Source organism: Neltuma alba, unplaced genomic scaffold, assembly GCF_004799145.2.
Source record: "Neltuma alba isolate B1F8T4 unplaced genomic scaffold, ASM479914v2 tig00012600_pilon, whole genome shotgun sequence".
NCBI classification, from domain to species: Eukaryota; Viridiplantae; Streptophyta; class Magnoliopsida; order Fabales; family Fabaceae; genus Neltuma; species Neltuma alba.
In genome coordinates, this window is record NW_021637049.1 from 338,954 (window position 1) to 358,451 (window position 19,498).

At 38.9% G+C, this 19,498-nt stretch overlaps 3 protein-coding genes across 7 annotated transcripts; 1 reads left to right on the forward strand and 2 right to left on the reverse strand.

Annotated features, from left to right (window-relative positions):
• Positions 1-1,715: 1,715 nt before the first annotated feature.
• Positions 1,716-6,138, reverse strand: LOC114729051 (putative protein TPRXL). Of its 4 annotated transcripts, none has more exons than XM_028916002.1 (2): positions 3,896-6,138; positions 1,716-1,731 (listed from the first exon to the last, which is right to left on the reverse strand). In XM_028916002.1, exon 1 carries the CDS (start codon positions 5,253-5,255, stop codon positions 4,422-4,424), a length of 834 nt encoding a protein of 277 aa, XP_028771835.1. In that variant the 5' UTR covers positions 5,256-6,138; the 3' UTR covers positions 1,716-1,731; positions 3,896-4,421. The 4 variants fall into 4 exon arrangements, with proteins under 4 accessions (XP_028771835.1, XP_028771834.1, XP_028771833.1 ...); XM_028916001.1 differs by lacking the exon at positions 1,716-1,731 and adding an exon at positions 2,463-2,479; XM_028916000.1 differs by lacking the exon at positions 1,716-1,731 and adding an exon at positions 3,205-3,710.
• A 6,718-nt stretch (positions 6,139-12,856) lies between these two features.
• LOC114729049 (TPR repeat-containing thioredoxin TTL1-like) lies at positions 12,857-16,283 on the forward strand. 2 transcript variants are annotated; one of them, XR_003738706.1, is made up of 8 exons: positions 12,857-13,902; positions 14,031-14,223; positions 14,335-14,507; positions 14,824-15,157; positions 15,246-15,450; positions 15,537-15,637; positions 15,734-15,942; positions 16,108-16,283. XR_003738706.1 is itself a non-coding variant. In XM_028915997.1 (7 exons), exons 1-7 carry the CDS (start codon positions 13,004-13,006, stop codon positions 15,884-15,886), a joined length of 2,058 nt encoding a protein of 685 aa, XP_028771830.1. In that variant the 5' UTR covers positions 12,857-13,003; the 3' UTR covers positions 15,887-16,067. The 2 variants fall into 2 exon arrangements, 1 of the variants encoding a protein (XP_028771830.1); XM_028915997.1 differs by lacking the exon at positions 16,108-16,283 and having other exon boundaries at positions 15,734-16,067.
• Positions 16,284-17,378: 1,095 nt separating this feature from the next.
• On the reverse strand, positions 17,379-19,038 carry LOC114729085 (uncharacterized). Its single transcript, XM_028916041.1, has one exon. The coding sequence runs from the start codon at positions 18,904-18,906 to the stop codon at positions 17,944-17,946; it is 963 nt and encodes a 320-aa protein (XP_028771874.1). The 5' UTR covers positions 18,907-19,038; the 3' UTR covers positions 17,379-17,943.
• Between the last annotated feature and the right edge of the window lie 460 nt (positions 19,039-19,498).

A 19,498-nucleotide genomic window follows, 5' to 3' on the forward strand; every position in this document is an offset into this window, starting at 1 on the left:
GATGTGAACGTCAACAAGACCACAGAACCAACCTATTTTTCATTACCTACAAATTAATATATAACGCGATACCAGGTGTTGTTATTATTAAATAGCAAACTTATCTTATTTTTCCATTTACTTAAAGATTAAAGATTAGGATACATTCAACACTCTAAAATATTTTTTCATGTAGATTCAACATCTTGAAAATTTTATAATGCATCTAACACTTGAAGTATTTATTAGGTATGTCCAACACTCTGAAATATTTTTTTGTCTTGGTGCGGGATGAATCAAAAAATATTTTTAGATGCTAGACACACCTAAAAAAATATTTTGAGGGTATTGCATGTATCAAAAAATATTTTAAGATATTGGACACGTCTAAAAAAATACTTTGAAGTGCTAGATGTATTACAAAACATTTTAAAGTGTTTGATGAGCCTGAGAAAATACTTTAAAATGATGGATGCATTTTAAGCCGGCTTGTTTCCACACATCAACTTGCCTGCATACAATGGTTAGTCAAAACCAGTCTCTTGTCAAATACATGTGTAATTGTCCGTATTGATGAATTAGCATTGATACAAAATATTATTTCTAATTTTTAATATGAAAGTTAGTTTGATTTTCAATTTAGTCTTGAATATAAGATGCAATTTATTTTATTTATCATATTTATCTATTTTTTCAATATAATTCTTATATTAATTGTACGTGTCAAATATTTCAATAAATGATATTTGATTAGTAGGGGTATTTAATGAAAGATAAAACTTATTTATTAGGAATAACTAACATAATTAATTTTCTTAATCTACTTAAATCAGGTAATTAGTTTTTATATTAAAAATCAAAGATAGTATTAAAATGTAATTACAGGTGGCATCATTGAAAAAACTGTCAATAGCTTAACTTATGTTTTAGACACCGAGCAGCATGCGGGGAAGAAGGCACCACTTCAACTAGACAACTAGACAACTAGTTCAGAGGTAACTTTAATTTCTGTTACAAAATATCTGAACTCGTTCATGCACTGAGCTGAACCAATAGTCCCACAAGACACGAACCTACGTACACAATGTCATGCGCTAGTTCACTTGAACTGATCAATAGATCATTACAGTTGTATCCCGTAAACTAATTATTTTTTAATATGCACGATATGCCACGCCGAATAATTTCGGACTTAAGACCTGTCAAACGTAGGAGCATTAATCTTATAGAAAATTCACATCATTATACTCCTCCGGTCCTAATTATAAGACCCAATTGACTTATTTGAGGAGATTAAGGAAGTAAGTTAAGTTGGTTATTTATAATAAATAAGTGTTGTTATTCCTAAAATATCCTTGCTAATTAAGTATTTGGCTTATCATTATTAGAAGGATTATCTTGGGATGCAGAGAGAAAATGGATTGGGTCCCAAATAAAAGTCAAATATAATAAGGACCGCTAGATATGTGATTTACACGCTAAACAGTCTGATAGTCCACATATAAAAAAAAATTAAAAAAAAACGAGAATTCTCCTATCCTCGTACATTCTCCATTCTCAGTGTTCAATCAAATTCAGGGGAAGCCGACATTGTGGGAATTTTCTATGGTTAAATTCTGGTTAACATTCTGTAAAGCAAACCAGCAAAGGCCTGGTCAAGTCAGATAATGTGGAAAGGAAATATGTGCGTGAGATAGATAAAGAAGCCACCAATCTTGCCACCGATTGCTCCGCAGGAGAAAATGTCTTTGGCTGTGGAAAAGACAAAACAAAATGATGGAACGGACGGCAAGTGCATGTTTTTTAGGCCAAAATTATAATTTTACAAATTTATTCACGCTCATGTTTTAATTAAAGCAATTGCAAGATTCTAAATAAAACACTCATATTTCGATTAAATTGATCATGAAACCCTCAATCACTTTTTTCATCAATGGCTCCGGCACGTTTCAAGCACACTCAGATTAATACTAGATTAGATAAAATAGAGCTTATGAAATTTATTAGTAACCTTGATTTTGAACAAAACTGACTCGATCATAATAAAGTGTTTTGATAAATTTTTTTTAGAAAAGAATAATTGAAAATTAGTTGAATTAGAAAGCATATAGTAATAACCCATGAAATAACTATGATCGTATGTTAATAATTAATAACTCATGTTGATATGTCCAGAGGTATTAATTTAACAGGTTATAAGACAACCATGATCTTGCATTTATAATTAAATTTAACACATATAAAAGGTATAAAAATATTTTCTGAGAAAAATATAATTTTCCTGATCTTCAATCTCTCTTTCCTATTATACTAAAGACTAATCGTATAAATCAATTACAACCAAACAATCTTTCAATTCAAATCCAAACACATCCTGTGGCAGCCAGAACCGGAAAAAAAAAAAAAAAAGATTTCCAGCACTCGTTTAATGGTTTTAGGCTTTTTGATACCAACCCCCCTAGAAAGCCAGTAGAAAGAGCGCGAGGCAAGGCTTACGGAACTGTTCATCGCAAATAATTAACCCACATGTTGAGCATCATTATAGTAACAACCAACATTAGCAGAGTTCTAAAATTACGGCCAATATAATACACAACCAAAATTTGCGGCCTATTAAATGGGTTATCTTCTTCGTACCATCCCTTAATTAAAGCCTGAAAGTCCTTTTCACTTCCAACAAACAAAGAAGAAATTCTGGGAACATGATCTTAAAAATAACAGCCAGGGAGGAAAGTACAGGACAAAGCGGCAGTTCCGGTACTGGTTGATTAGGAAGTAAGATGACATTCACGCAAAGCGCAGCGAAGAAAGAATGAAAGTAAGAGATATAAATCTCCGTTATTAATATAAAAATAATAAACATAAGTTAACTAATTTGAGTGGATAAAAAAATTTATTAAGTTAGTTGTTTTTCTTATAATATACTTACTAATCATGCATATTAGTTAAAACTATCATAAGATGAAATATTTAATATGTGTAACTATTATAAAAATTACTTTAAAAAAATGGTTAATTACGAAAGACAAAATGAACTACGCTCTTATATTTAAAATCAAATTAAATATCAAATAAACTCTTATATTAAGTATTAAAACTAGTATATATATAAATGTAGCCAATTAAGGGCCTATTTGGAATTCCAATTAAAAGCACTTATTAATACACTTCACATAAGCCAATATAAAACTCTAATTATATATTTATCTTATATTTTATAAATTATTATTAAAAAAAACTAATTATAAGTTATTTTAAATAGATAGGCGTTAGGTATGTGATCAGCACCCAATCACAGAGAGTGAGGATTTTGGGACACAAACCCAACAGACAAGGGGTGGCCTCCGCATGAATTGCCTCCAACTTGCCACCCCCTTTGTCTCTACTTTAATCGGTCTCGCGCCCATTTCCCTCCTCTTTTTCTGTTTAGTATTTTTGTCTGGCCAAAGTCACCCACAACAACCTCTTCAGTCTCTTCGCACTCGTCCATTTTTCTCTAACCACCACACCAGCATCCGTACGAGGAACACTTCTTATATATCGGGCATTTTTTAGTTGCAGCGGATCAGATTCCATTTAGCTAACGACTATGTAAACTTTGGCTTCCAGACTGTTTCATAGTTAGCTCGGTAAAACTAATTACCAGATCAATACTGTTATCGTTTGTACTCTTCTAATGATGCGTGCGGTCTTATAATGGATGGCGCGAACTGGCATCTTGATGATTCCCTCTTTTATTCCATGAGGGGTATCCATTTAAGAAGAAAAGCATATATATGTAACGATCACGGGTGATTTCAAAAGAGCGCGTATCTTAAAGACGAATTAATCTATACTACTTGGTTATGCTTTTAAACAATAATAAATTAAAAAAGAAAAGAAAGTAAGAAAGAGAAAGGTTGCTAGAGATGCTAACCACCAGCACCAGCACCTGCAGCACGATCAACGTGATGATGATGGTTTTAATTCATTATCGCATCCAATTCTACGCTGCAATGATTCACTTCTGTACTGTTGATCACGACTCGTTAGTGATCACAAGAATGATCATGCTAATCGGAGGAACAAATCCAGGAATCAATGTTACCTTCCCCTCTGGTAGAGGTATTTTCCAAGCTCTTGTCGGGGATGAAGGCGGCGGAGGAAGAAGTGCCAGAAAAGCCGAGTTTGCAGGGAGCAGAGGCATGGAAGGACCTTAATTGATCCTTGGGAGCATGCCCTCCAATGTCATGGCCGCCGCCGCCGCTCAGTGGCACACCCTCAGCATCCGAACTACTGACGTGGGGATGAGCCACTCATAAGATGAGTATGACTCATGCCCATCTGGTCTTCAAGGGAAGGTATAGATGAACTGGGTTGAGACTTGGCACTAAATCCAACTTGAAGAGTAGGATTGTCCAAGGGGTGAAGAATGGATGTTTGGAACGGGAGGATTTGCATGGTCAGCATATGTTGCGGGTGGCTGTAAGGTGCACCCGCATCAGTTTGGTAGTTAATGGAGGATGAGGGTTGTTACCAGTGGTAGTGGAAGCCATAGCATCAGCCACATGATTGTGTAACATCAATGTTGAAGAAGGAGAAGGCGATGATGAAGCGGAGGACAAAAGCAAAGGATTTGGGTTTGGATGAGATGAAGTGCGCAAAGGGTAAAAGGGAGGCGTCGTGGTGGTGGTGGTATGCAAGTGCGACGAAGTGGCAGTGGAGGAACGCAAGGAGGAGGAAGCGGTGAGAAGATCGAGGCGGCGAGAGTAGGAGGTGCCAGAGAAGGGAGGCGCTGGGATACCAGTGAACTCTTGAACCATGGCTCTGAAATTGGAGGTGTCGGTGGTGAGAACGGTGGTGGGTGCTCGTCTTGATGCTCTGGTTCGCTTCTTTGGGTTCCGTACTGCATTGGCGGGTGGTGCCGAAACTCGAGCATTATCACCGTGGAGCGAGCGCAATTGCAGCGATGGGTCTGTGCTCAACGCAGACTGCTTTGCTGCTGACGATGATGAAACTGCAGGAGCAGTGCAATTGGGTTCGGATCGAGGGTCCTGAGAGGTAGCACCAGTGTCCAAATTCAGGAAAGGACCGGGATTAGAGTGGAGCAGGTTTTGAGAGGAGAGGGAGTGGAGGTAATTTGGAGAAAGATCAAAGAGGGGAGGATGGTGGTGAGAAACAAGGGAGAAAGAACCAAATGGAGGGTGAGGATTGAGAACGGGCGGAACCATGTCACTCCGTGAATCATACTCTTCATCGCCACTGGACGAGATACTTCCGCTGTTCCCAGAATCCATAGCTTGCAAATTAAGCTAATCAAAATATGCAGGAATTAAATGAAAAGTTGAGGGGCAACCGTAAAAACAGCAGCCGCCGATGAGGGAAGGGCGGTGGCACCAAAGTTGCAGAGAGATAGAAACCAAACTACGTGGGGGTTGATCGTGGAGAAGGCATGAAATAAAATGGATGGAGAGGAGATAAGCAGGCTTCTGAAAAAGGTCTCGCAGTATCTTGGAATCCCTGATCTGCAGCGGAAGCAAATCTTTTCGTTGTCTTTCAGTCGGAGAAAAGGGACGGTATCAAAAGAAGAGATGGAAATACGATAGGCACATATAGATCTCAATTATGATGAGCATAGGGAGGTTGAAGGCCGGGGCAGATTAGGAGAGGAGGGGCAGCGGGGATCTCACGAGCCTTGATCTTCGTCGGGTGGCTGAGGTGTGTGATAAACTTTAGGGTTTCGCTTTCAGAGGAAGGGAAAAGGAGAAGAAAGGTGAATAAAGCTTTTATGCTCGGAAAAAGAGGCCTAAGAAAAACCTATGGAAGATCCTCTAGAGAGCGTAAAAAAAAGAGAGTGCAACGGGTGGGGTCGCCATTGGAGAGTAGAGAGAAAAGAACTGCCCAGGGCTGGCCACAGGTCAGACTCAAACTGAATGTGAGACAGGCAGTCAGATAGGGATGTCATTAGCAGCTTACACGCACCCACACACAAGACTCAGCCGTATACTAATAAACAAAGCACATAATTATTTAACAGAAAAAAAAAAAAAAAAAAGGAGGGGGGCTACTGGGCTAGGGACACTGGAGGAGAATGGACAAGTCTAGTTTGGGATTCGGCCAGATCGTACGGGTAAGCTTTCACGAAGGATATGAACAAACCAGCCATAAGTGCCACCACCTGCATCTACTGTTTAAAATTCTCTCCCTCGTTCGTATTATTATGTGCATATTATATGCTCAGGATTAAAAAAATTTGCTTAGCCAAATGCTGCTTTTCTTTCTCTGGTGATCCATACACTTGATCATCCACATATTCGTTATTTGACGTTAATGAATGGATAACTTTCTTTAATTGCCTTGGTTTTATTCCGGATCGGTAACGAATATTTCAGGGGGTAATTTTAATACCTCCTGATTCTAATTATAAGAGCTAATTGATTAATTTGAGAAGATTAAGGAAAGAAGTTAAATTAGCTATTTGTAATAAATATGTGTTTTTTTTCTAAAATATCATTACTAATCAAGTATATTGACTAGAACTACCATTTTAAAAGGACTGCTGGGATCTTATGTTTAGAATCAAAATAAAAATCAAATTTTATATCAAGAATCGGAAGTAGTATATTAAGTAGCGGGTTTAACGCGCCCCTGAATGAGCCTATGCTGCCAAACTGTTATGCGGCATTCTTGTGAAATTCTAATTGATTTGTTCTCTATATGATTGATCGGCTGTTTTTTTTAATTGATAAAACATACTAAGAGTTAATTTGATTTTTAATTTAGTTATAAATACAAAATCCTAATTCACCTTATTTTTCATATTTATTTTTTTTTAGGTAGTGCTTGTAATAATTATACATATTATATGTTTCATTAAATAATAGCTTTATCCAATACACATGATTAGTAAAGGTATTTTAAAAAAAAAAGAGCACAAATTTATTACTAGTAATTAACTAAAGTAATTTTTTTAATCTATTTAAATTACTCAGTTTATTTTTATATTAAATACTGACTCACGATACAGTCACAATGCATACAAACATAATTCCAGTTAAATTTATATGCGCCGAATTCATTCGGAATCAAAAGCGGCGGATCTATAGCTCAATGTCGCAGTGTGGACCGTGACCACCTGGATTCGCTTAAATAGTAAAATTAAAATTTAGAGCGCGAGTAAAAGTAAAAGTAAAAAATGGTGCCAGTTATATAAATAATGCTGTCGAGGATTCGAAGGAACTTAATAAATCAGGCTGCCTTATCAAATTTAAATGCTACTTCATCATCAGAAGATAACGCACGTGCTATGGGCTCTATCGTGAGTGATTAATGATTAACTAATTCGCCTGAGAAAAATGGGGGGGGGGGGGGAACTCTGTAGGCTGCACTCAGGATGGGAGCATGTCATCCCCGTGATTATTATTTACAGGATAGCAATATTTATTACAAAAATTAATTACGGTATGTAATTATTATTTAAGATTGATATAATTTTTCATCTTTTAAATTTGTATGAATTTTAGTTTTAGTCCCTTAAATTTAAAATCATAAGTTTTGCTCTTTAAAAGATAAAATAATCCAAGTATTTTTTTAAATTATAAGAATTAAATTTTAAATAAAAATATTAAGAGACTAAAATCTCTAATTTTAAATTTAAAAAATAAAAATAAAAATAAGGACACACCTAGAGAATAAAAATTGTGTGAACCCTGTTCTTTATTCGAAAATATCTGAGGCCCCCGATACAACTCGAAACCGCCACATCATCCTGCTCATTATTGAGCCACCCCCAAGCAACACCACATCAACCTTGTTTTTTCTCAGCTGATTAACATTTTTTATAACCATAATTATAAAGATAAACTTTAAAAAGTATAATTATTAAAAAGTTCTAATTAAATTATTTTAAAAGAATTATAATAAAATTTTAAGCAAGGAACATAATTTCTAAATTTTTTTAATAATAATTAAATCGGGCGTGGTCGTGTTCCGCTCTAAAATATGGATAAAAGGATGATGTCTTATGTGCTGTCACGACAAAATATATATTTCTCCGGTTCTTAATATAAGACCCATTTAATAAATTTGATTAGATTAAGGAAGTTAGGTAAGTTAGTCAATTATAAGAAATGTGACACATTTTTCCTAAAATACCATAATTATCTTTCTTAATATCCCCTCTTCCTCTTCTACTTGATTATAGTTGAGGGAGTATCCATAGGGGTAATTTAGAAAAAATTGATAAATATGAGAAATGAGCCTTATATTTAGGACCAAAACTAACTCAACAATTAGGTCCTATATTAAGACCAAAACTAAATCAACAATTAGGTCCTATATTGAAGACCGTAATGAATAAAGGCTCGTGTTTAAAGTCTCAGTGAGAACCATAAGTAATTAAATCCAGTTGGTCGAGAATTTAGGACTCGAGTACAGAACGATGAGCTGAACATAGCTGGATGAACGGAGGAGCCAAACTGAGGCCACTTGGGACGGGGGAGAAGAGAAAGACACCATACGCACGTCACTGTTATAATTGTTGCTGCTGCTGATAAATAACAATGATCCGTTCGTATATACGTGTCATCATCCCTAAATCTTCCTGGATATGCGAGAGTTTAGAGTGAAACTGTCGTGCAAAGTACAGGAAGGTCGTTGAGGAGGGACGAGCAGAACCAAGAGAAGTACAGGAATCTGGTTCTTTATAAATTGCTACCCCGCGTTCTAAATATATGATGTATTTTAGGGTGCAGTTTACATTATTACAAAATAAATACTACTCTTAATTTTTAATGTAAGACTTAGTTAATTGATTTGAGTAAATAAATAAAATTAGTTAAGTTGTTTATTTGTAATAAATAGATGTTAATTTTTTTAAAATATCGTTACGAATCAAGTACATTAATTAGAGTTATCAACGTTATAATGATCATTTAAAAAAAGATAAATACAAGAAATAAAATAGATTAGGGTCCTACATTTATGATAAAAATAAAAATTAGATGAGTTTTTATATTAAAAATTTGAAGTACAGATATAAACAGCAAGAAGTACATTTGTCGTTTTGACGAGGTAAATGCATGAATAATCTCGAACCCGAGATCCCCCTTGGAGCGCCGTTAATTCAACACGATGGTTTAGAAGAGTAAAAGGGGGCAGTGATGTGCCGTAAATAGAATGAGACCTGCATTTGTAGCAAGTCACGTATGTCCGGAACAGAAACTGGCAGTATCATTCCCAAAGTGACATCTACAGGTGCTCTCCCCACCAAAAGAAAGCACGTTTTATATCACCGAAAAAAAGCATGTTTTAGAGAAATTTGAAGCATGAGGCTCGTGTTTGAGTAAAAACTCATGGTAATTTTAAAAGTGATTTTATGACATATAAAAAGAATATACGATAAAAATTGTTTTAATTTTAAGAATTGTTTTAATTTGTGTGAAAGTATTTTTTTAAAAACAATTATAAGTATTGCCAAACACCCCTAATACTGGACTTTAAAAAATGTACGGTCAGTCAAAAGCATGGCTTTTTTTAGGTGATCAATTCAATTCCCGAATGTTTAATTTAAATAAAGTTTGTATGGTGGAGGAGGGCCAAGGCCCATAGTTTGAATTGGACTGGGTATGCCCATGAGTGAAGGTCTAGCCCATTTCGAGATTAAAAGGGCTGAATTTGGAAATTGGGATTCAGCTTCCCATTCCCGTGCATCCCATCTTTTTCAACGCTCCCGCCAATCACACAAACCGCCGCCTTGCCTTGGCTAACACACTCCATTGCAGAATATGCTCTCTCTTTCTCTCTCTCTCGCGCGCGCGCAAAATTACGTATTGACAGAGTACTAAAGTTTTCTCATAACTTCCCCCATTTCTTGGCTTTGAACATGCTCATGTGTTCAGACCAGTAAAACTATCTGAATTGCCTGGCTTTGAACCTAATCCACCCCAAAGTAAAGTGATTCTATATATCCAATCACCTGCTTTTACATGCAGTTAGCCCCCAAATTTAGGCTTTAACAGCATCCAATCCAACGATATCTTTTTAAGAAATAAAGGAAATGGTTAATTAATGAGAATGAGCAAAAAAATATTGACTTTGTTGAGAATTGTGCATGAATGGGAAATTGACAATGATGGTTGAAATCATGGGTTGGCAGAACCGTCCTTCACGACACAAAATTCCAATTACCCAACAGTTAGTCATTATTCCCCTCCCTTTCATGACCTCATCATTCCGAGTTTTTCCTTCTTTCCCGTAAACTCCATCCCCTTAACATTAAAACATCTACACGCACTTTAAATACTTATCAACTGACGTTTTATCGAAAATATTATCCATCGATATTTTTATTTTCACTCTGCAATTCATAGTTAACTCTATTTTTCCCCATATAAAAGTAACCTCTTCCTGTCTTCCTGCGAGGAAGTCTGAGATTTTTATTCCATGATGTCGTTCTCCCCGCCCTAACACGGCATCAGAGTGACGGTGCAAGGGAATTATTCTCTGTGACCAAATTGTAGATGGGATGATATGATCGAAGTAATTTAAAAACACACACACAGAGACTTGCTTTCTCAATTTGACTCTGGATGGATAGAAATGAAGCCACTTTTGGGAAGACAGCCGAAAGTAGGACATTATATGTTTATTTGTTTCGGCGTCATCAGTTTGGTGTTGTTAGTAGTCATTCATTGCACTCTGCTTCTGAAGCCAGCATGAGAGACCTGAATCGTACGACCCCAAGCCCAAGCATAATGATATATTGAATGCCTGTCTCTTTTCTCTTCACCTATTTAATTTAAAATATATGCGTTTTAAGGCAGCCACCGTATTAATTAAACAATATCATAGATGTAATGGAAACACATAGAAATAGAGGAAGTACGGGAGCAGGTGTGATGGGATGAGGATGAGAATCAGGGGATTGAGAGCGTGGGCGTTGTTCGGAGAAAGAGGGCGGACAAAAGGAACAACAGCAAGCCATACTCCTAATTATTTGGGGACACGTGCTACATACTCAAATGAAATGGACAAAAACATTGGAGGAGGACATTCTATGTATGGGTCAGCTGTAAAGGTTTGACTGCCACGTAGCATTAAACAAAGGCATATGTGATATGTATGTACGAGGCCATCAGATGCGCATATCTTATTTTGCTGCTTCTTTGTTTTCGTCGGCAACGCCCCATCGTCTCCAAGGCTCCCCACCTAAAGCTTGCATTCATTCGTTTCCTCGTGCCAAATTCGTTGTTCCTTTCCCCACCACCCACTCCCCCAGTCAACCCAATTCAGCCCTTCCCTTCCATATCTAATTCACTCTGCCCCAAATCATCTCTCTCTTGGTTGTTTTTATCAACTAACTAATTACATGCGTGTGGAGCAGGTTTCTCCACTACACTCTACAGTTTCTCATTTGACATGTTATTATCCTGTTCTTGTTTGGATTGGAATATATAACTAAACAACATTTCCTGACAGGACATCCTTATCTGATGCATGTTTTTAAGAGTGAATTATTTTTATCAGGGGCGTGAAGCTAACTAATTAGAACACAGATGTGAAGATTTATTAAATTGCAGCAACGAAAACATTAGAGTGGAAAAACTGATGTAGTCCCGCGGTGGAACTATTATCTTTTGGTTTGGGAACCTCAAGAGTGGGAACAATCTTGTTAGAGTTGGGGTCATAATGCATAAAAGTTAATCCAAGAATAGTAAAGAGAGACCGGAGAATTGAGGGAAGGGAGAGTGCGGCACCGACGAAGACGGAGGGGACACGATGTCCAGACAGATCTGTGGTTGGGATATGTCAACGAGTGGTCCCTAAAACGAGTCGTATGTTGGAATGGCCTTTCTAATGTAATCTGTCTGCCACGCCAAACAAGACGCCACACTACCAACCCTCCTTCCAGTTCATTCTCCTACAACACACACGCATGCATCTCCTTCTAAAATCAAATATTTCAAATTCCTTTGTAATTAATTCAACAGCTGACTCTGCCACCAAATCTAGCCTTTTAGTCTTTATCCCGAACCCCCTCTATTCTTCTTCCATTTACCCACTCCGGCATGCTCACTTATTACACTCCTCCTTTCATCCTTTGTTCTTTGGTCAAAAAGTTTTGCCCTTTTCAACACCCTCTTCCCATCAACCTACTCCTATGACTTAATCTCTATGGGCCTTCAGGCTTCTCATGCAAGTATGTTACCAGATCGTGCCCAATCTTTCCTCACACGAAAACAGCTAGCACACGGGTTCTGCATTAATTCCAATCTTCTTTAATACGACCTCCTATTTTTAAATTCACTCCTTCACACCACGTTGTGATTTAGGACTCTATGAAGTATCCATTTTTATGCAGTTGATGCTTTAAATTAATATATAGGCCTTGGCCTTTTAGACGGATTGAGAGCGCACTGCAGTCCACTATTTGTTTTGCAAATAACGATGTCACGACACGCACTGAGTGATCCACGGCATTTAAACCCCTCCAACCACATCACTCTGAGCTGTAAACCTTAAACAGCGACCCAGCGACCACCTCCGACTGTATAATTTTCTACAGAATCAACTAGGATAAATTTAATTTAAAGGCCGTACCAGAAAAAAGCTTCGTCCATATCATTGCATATTAATTTGGACAAGGATGGAAATCCAATCCAATCATAATAGAATGGATGTGGACAAATGGATGAAATAAAATAATTGAATGAGTTTTCCTTTCATGCGGATGTGTCTATTCTTTAAATCCTACACTACCCATTATGTCTCTAAAGGTCCCAAAAAACAAAAAGAGGTAAAGTCAGTTTCTTGGAAGCCACTCCAGGGGGAGGCTATCAGAATACAACTCCTTGCCCCAGGGCAATCGTCTTTATATAAACTCCCTCACATCCAAGCCATCACTTCAAGATTTCCCTTTCATAATTTCTGCATCTATATACTCTCTTCACCCGTTTCTTTTTCTGTTCCTGCGAGGTGTTTTTTTGGAAGTTCACATTTTTCCTTCCCAGTCATTCATCTCCAGTAAGGCTGCTTCCGAAGATTCATGGCAGGAAAGACCAAGAACAAGATGCAAAGTGATGTGGGTTGTGGTTTCATGGGGAGGATTTTCAATCTTACATGCTATAAGCTGAGGAAATCATCTGTTCATTCACTGCCCTCGAAGGCTAGCAATAATGTCCACAACGACCAGAGCAACACTGAATCCAAGAAGCCGCCAAATCTTGAACCCAAGGCTCCTTCAACCAATTTGCACAAATCAGCCAGAAAGAGCCCTTCCGGTCATCGAACACCTCCTACCATTCGAAAGAACCAACATCCGAGACCTTCAGACGCTGCAAGAAGCTCAACCTCATCCTCTGGCAATTCTCGCCCAATTAAGATTCAACAAAACCACAAGTTGAATGTTGATCGCAGGACACGGAGACAGCCTACTGAAAACTCGCTGGAGCTTGCTAGAGTAAGCACTTGTTATCAGCGAGAAAACGAGAATAAATCCCCACTCAAACTTACTGGTAATCTGCTTGTAAACAATAGCCCAACAACTAGAACTAGGAGTCGTGAAACTATTCCAAGGAATAAAGATGTGATGAACTCAGCTCTCAAGTCTCACACTACCTCAAGTATAGGCGTCACGGGGAATATTATGAGGGAGAGCACTGATGAACTTGCGCAGCTCCGGAGTCCCAAGAACAGAGTAGACCCTGAAGTGTTGAAGACAATGGGAAACGAAGCATATAAGCAAGGAAGATTTGAACAGGCTTTGTCTTTGTATGAGCGAGCGATTGCTGTTGATTCAAATAAAGCAACGTTCCACTGCAATAAGAGTGCTGCTTTGATAGGATTAGGCCGTCTTCTGGAAGCAATTGTTGAGTGCCAAGAAGCTATCCGGTTGGAACCATCTTATAACAGACCCCATCACCGTTTGGCAACCATATATCTCAGGTACTCCTTACTCAGTTTGGTAATACTTACATTACATGCCCCATTCAATTTCCAAGAAACAGTGTGTGGTCGATACCTGCGTTTTAATTTTTTTTCCCCTCATAATAGATTTGAGATTCCTGATGCAGATTGGGGGAAGCAGAAAAGGCACTAAGTTACAATGTCGCAACCCCATATTCTGATCCTGCACTCGCCTTCCAAGCTCAGTCTCTTCGCAATCACCTTCAAAAGTGCATTGAAGCAAGGAAAATCAACGACTGGGATGCTATACTGAACGAAACGCATTCTGCTATATCATTAGGTGCTGATTCAAGCCCTCAGGTTAGTCCCGTTAGTCTCAATAGAATTTTCATACCTGTGCCATGCACGGACGATGGCTTTCCCAGTTTCTTGCGCCTTATCCTGACTAAAAATTTTTTTTATGCACTCCAGGTGTATGCGTTGCAAACAGAAGCCTTACTCAAGCTCTTCAGACATCAAGAGGCATATGCTACCTATGAGAAAATGCCCAAATTTGCTATTAATTGGTGCACCAAGTTATTTGGTCTGGCTCGTAGTGCTTATCTGTTTATGATAGGAGCGCAAGCTTACTTGGCAGCTGGCAGGTCGGTCAAAATCTTTTATTTACATGTTTTCAGTGTTTTTATAGATCATTTGCAACTCTGAACATCGTCTTAGACAATATGAAACCCAAAATAGATCTAAAGCAGGTTCTTTCCTTTTCCATAAAACCTCAGGATTTTTTCCAGAAAATAACACTATTGATCAAGAGGTCGGTGATGGTACACAATATTTAATGCGTTGTTGGTGTTTGGATAGCAGAATCAGTTGAACCAAAATAAGGAAATTGTTGGCTTTACTCTTCTATTGCTTTCTATTTAGTATGATTCCAAGTTGATTTTGATTGTTGCATGTGAACAGGTTCGAGGATGCGGTGACAGCAGCTGAGCAAGCAGCTAAACTTGATCCAAGCGACAAAGAGGTGAGTGTAGTGGTAAAGAAGGCCAGAGCGATGTCATTAGCCAGAATGAGGGGAAACTCACTGTCCAAGGCATCCAAATATACGGAAGCATGTGCTGTGTACAACGAAGTACTGGAGCACGATCCATACAACTCAGTTCTCCTATGCAACAGAGCAGCATGTCGTTATAAGCTGGGTCAATTTGAGAAAGCGATTGAAGATTGTAATGCAGCCCTTGCGGTTCAGCCTAGTTATAGCAAGGCACGGTTCAGGAGGGCAGATTGCAATGCCAAGGTGAGTTAACTGCTTCTTTAATAGTTTTATGTCTCATTGTTCACTTGGGTTCTTTATTAACCCCTTTATTCTCATTTTGTGTATGTAGTTGGAAAGATGGGAAGCTGCAATTCAAGACTATGAAATGCTATTGAGAGAAAGGCCAGGGGATGAGGAGGCGGGAAGGGCTTTGTTTGAGGCTCAGCTTCAACTCAAGATGTTGTGTGGGGAAGATGTCAAGGACGTCAAATTTGGGTGTAATTTGGTTTTTGTATCGAGCAATGATCGGTTTCGACATTATGTAACCTCGCCTGGTAAGTTAAAATTCAATTGCGTTTCTTGCACATGTGAACTTAGAGCATTACAAAAAGCACTGACCCGCTTGTGCTATACTGAATAGGTATGTCTGTGGTGCTATTTTGCAACAAGGCAACCCACAAGCAAGAATTGCTAGTGTTGGAGCAAACCTGCAAGAGATTTCCGTCCGTCAATTTCCTCAAGGTACGTTCATTTAAATTGTTTTTGGGTTTAAAAATTAGAAGATACGATCTCATTTATGTTGATTTGCTTCTTACAAGGATTTAATTTCAAATTCAGGTGGAAATTGATGACCACCCCTACTTAGCGAAATCAGAAGGGGTGAGCTCTGTCCCAGCCTTCAAAATATACAAGAATGGATCAAAGGTTGAGGAAATTCCAGGCAACAATCACGAGTTGCTAGAAAGATCTGTCAAATTATATAGCAGTTGAGAACACTGCAAGGAACACACAAAGAGGTTGAAAGGCAAAAGAGCCTTCCATGCAAAGTAAACCAGGCTAATTGCATCGCGTTCTAAACTTTGTGAACATTGCTTTGTGGGAAGGGGAAGGACAGCATCACTATTTAGCCCCGACAATATTTATACAAAAAGAAACTCTTTTGTGCTGGTAATTGATTCTTTTTTTTTTTCACCTTTGGTTAATTTGTGCAGATTTTACATTGGTTTGGCAAATTTGACGAGTGTTTTCTTTCTTCCTGTGAAGAGTTTGACGGAGTGGACCTGACTTTGTTGTAGTTAGATAACATTTGTGAAATATATGTAAATTCTTGTTCTGCCTTCTCTGTGTTTGAGAAAATGATTCATTAAAGGAAAAAAAGGAGAATAGTTCCCATGCATTATTGTTTTGTTTTCAGCACCCACCGAAAAAAAAAAAAAGCTCTTCCAAGCTCCACAGCACGAAATTATCTGAACCCACACTCTAGCCTAAGTTCTAACTTATTTTTATTTGAATTCATTGTGCTTGCAAGAATATATCCTGCTTTTCCTTTCATGTAAGACCGCCCCATGAAATTCTGGTTAGTTATAGACAAACGTAGCCAATAAGATCAGAAGAGACGGTCACTCACGAAAGGTTTCGGAGGGAGTATCGCATGTTCGGATGGAAAGCGATGCTACATGAAAGGGGAAAAGGGAAAAAAAAATAGAGAGAAAATTAATTAATTATTTTTTGAATAGTAAAAAAGAAAAGGGCAAATAAAAAGTGGGGGAAAAAGAAGTATGAAGTATGAAACCACATGTTTCACCCCAATAACGGGAAAATGAGAGAGAGAGAGAGGGGGGGGGTGTTAGCGGTGAGTGGGTAGCGGCCGGAGAAGGAAAAGACGGGTGAAAGATTAATGACACAGATTGTGGGGTGGGCTGTTCAAGTCAACTCATTCGGATTTGATCTGTGATCATAACATGATTAGGGTGAGGCAATACATTTCAACATCCATGGCCTCCTCCGTTGAAGAATTTGGCACTACAGATGACATGACTTTACATTCTAAAAAGTGATATATTCCGCGCTCAGCCGTTAACCCCTCCTAAACTCGCTGTTTGTTGAAGTGAAAGGAATCAAAAGTACAGAATCCATGCGTGAAAATGGATATTTCATCATTCTCATTATTCCGAATTGAATAAAATTTAGATGGCATGTAATAAAAATATTTAAACAGTCAGATCAGCAAGGCTCAACCCATCGGTGCATTGATGCATAGGATATTCAAATATTATGGAAGCTTACACGCTTTTAAATCTTGTCACGTGGCTCCTCTGTCAGGTGCGCCAGAATATCTACCGGAATGGTAAGAAACTAACGCCTAAAAATTAAACTCAGAACATAATATTTAAGATGTTTAAATCCCTTGTACTTGGTTGTTACTGCCTCAATTGTTTTATCTCGACCTTCCTATCATAGTGTTGGCCCAGAAAAATCCCCTCACAGCCCAACCAACTAGAGACAGCGTGAATGACCCAGAAAGAGGTCCAACCATCGTCGTTTCGATTCCATTGTTGGAACAGGGAGGTAGACCACCACCTGGAGAGAATTTAAAGCCCCGCAAAATGGACTGGAATAGACTAGTCTCACATTTTTGTCCCGATTGGAGCCAAGGCGTTTGCATCAACAACTTTGAAAATCCGACACGTCAAGCAATAAAGCAGACATCAACATAATCATTCTGTTTCAAGAAACGTTATATGCAGTATGCTTCACCGACGATGCTCGCAAAACAGAGAATGCAAGCTCGTACAACCATGCGAAGGAAAATCAGAATAACTGTACAGATAATATCACGTCATCAATGGTTATTAAAGTAGGCTAAATCTAAGAATATCTTCAGTCATTGTCCAATTCCCCACTCATCACGCCGAAGGAAGTAATTTTGGGAGAAATGACACAAACTGGAAATACTATATCCGAATGTGATTGATTGCTAATGTAATGTGCGTGTGCGAATACATATTTATGTTTATATTATCAATAAAGTCGTCAGCTTTGGATGGTTATCTTGTCCAACTTCGACTCTTAGATAATGGATCTCTCAAACGGCCAACCATCCATGATTCTTTCACAATATCCCACGACATGCAGTGAAAGTCAGAGTCATATCTCATCGCCCTCGTATTCTCATTCTTCGTCTCCTCTTTCTCCATCAACAACCTCATACTCTGCATACTTGTTTGCTGATCCTTTTCTTTACCCTCTTCTGCGCGTGCCCTGTCTTCCTTTTCTTGGTCTTCGTTCTCTTTGATCCAGCTTTTTGCCGGAGCAGACCTGCTGCGCATGAGCAACAATGCATTTGGAGGAGGGACAGCGGGTTCAGCAATCGATACATCATCGCTCACATCGTCTTCGTTCGTCGCGGCCTCTCCTTGAAACACATTGTTTTGCTTCTCCTGCAGCATCATAAACCACTTGGAAAATACAGCCCTCGCAGCATCATCGCTGGTCTCTTCGATACCCACATGATTTTCCCGGTAACATTCCTCCTCCTCCTCGTCATCATCTTCGGCGGTGTTATCCGCAGTGGGGAATGATCCGAAGCAGCGCATGTCAAATCGCAATGTTCGCAAACAAGTCAGAAATTGCATGATTTCCCTTTTGAAGCGGAGAGACTCGGCCCAGTTGGATCGTTTCTTTTGTTTCCCAGCATCGTGAATTTTCTCTATCTCATCCGTCACGGACTGACAGTTCCTGCAAGCAGAGGTATTTTGTCTAACCTTGATCTGTCCCGAACAAGTAACTTTGGGGGAAGACGGTTCGGCAGTCTCGGAGGCGGCGGACTTAGCTTTGACCCACAGCAGAGGGCGAACTTGACCAGCAGCTCCGGTGCTCAGTTTCCTGAGATGGCGGCGGCGGTCGTCGGGGGCGCAAATGGCTTTAGGCGTAACAGTCCAATGAGGTCGAGAAGGGAAACACAGCAACAGATCAGCAGAGGGACCTGCTTTGGCTTCTCTGCCCTTCATCACGCTTCTTAATTACTTCTGCTGTAAACTTGAGAGGAGGTTTGGTTTGGACAGTGCAGTGGGTGCGACAGCATTCACATTTCCTACGCTTTAGCCTTTATATTTATGTGTTCTTCCTGTTACTGTTGGGCACCATTTGTTTCTTCAATTCACTCGGGATTTATTTGTTTCTGCTCTGTTTATGTGCTTTTCGTCTGCCTTCCAACTTGGGCCCCAACACCAAAGTGAAGCCTGTAGTAAGCTTATTAGTTAGGTTAGCGTGAGAGGATTGAAGCGACGAAAAAGTGGCAGCCGGCTTAACTGTTGGTGATGATGAGGAGGATGAGGATGCATGACACTAATAAATTAAAGCGCCGCAAGGGGAACGTGGGGAGTGATGAGAAAGCTTTGTTCCAACTAAAAGCATCAACGCCGCTTCTCTTGCTGAGGTTTCAAGAGATCATCATGCCCTCGCATTTTTGCTTCCTTCATTATTATTTCACTTTATAATAATGCCAGTGTCTGTTTACGTCTGAATGCCATGCCCCAAGGCTGGGTTGGGGACTTAACTAATCACACTCTTCCAAAATACGATTCCGGCGGGGTGGCCTCT

What these genes read in the sequence shown, in the direction of transcription:
- LOC114729051 (XM_028916002.1), bottom strand. Translation starts at nt 5,255, where the DNA reads ATGGATTCTGGGAACAGCGGAAGTATCTCGTCCAGTGGCGATGAAGAG.
- LOC114729049 (XM_028915997.1), top strand. Translation starts at nt 13,004, where the DNA reads ATGGCAGGAAAGACCAAGAACAAGATGCAAAGTGATGTGGGTTGTGGT. An exon ending in TTGGCAACCATATATCTCAG is followed by an intron (nt 13,903 to 14,030) that starts GTACTCCTTACT and finishes TTCCTGATGCAG; the next exon opens with ATTGGGGGAAGCAGAAAAGG. An exon ending in GGGCAGATTGCAATGCCAAG is followed by an intron (nt 15,158 to 15,245) that starts GTGAGTTAACTG and finishes TTGTGTATGTAG; the next exon opens with TTGGAAAGATGGGAAGCTGC.
- LOC114729085 (XM_028916041.1), bottom strand. Translation starts at nt 18,906, where the DNA reads ATGAAGGGCAGAGAAGCCAAAGCAGGTCCCTCTGCTGATCTGTTGCTG.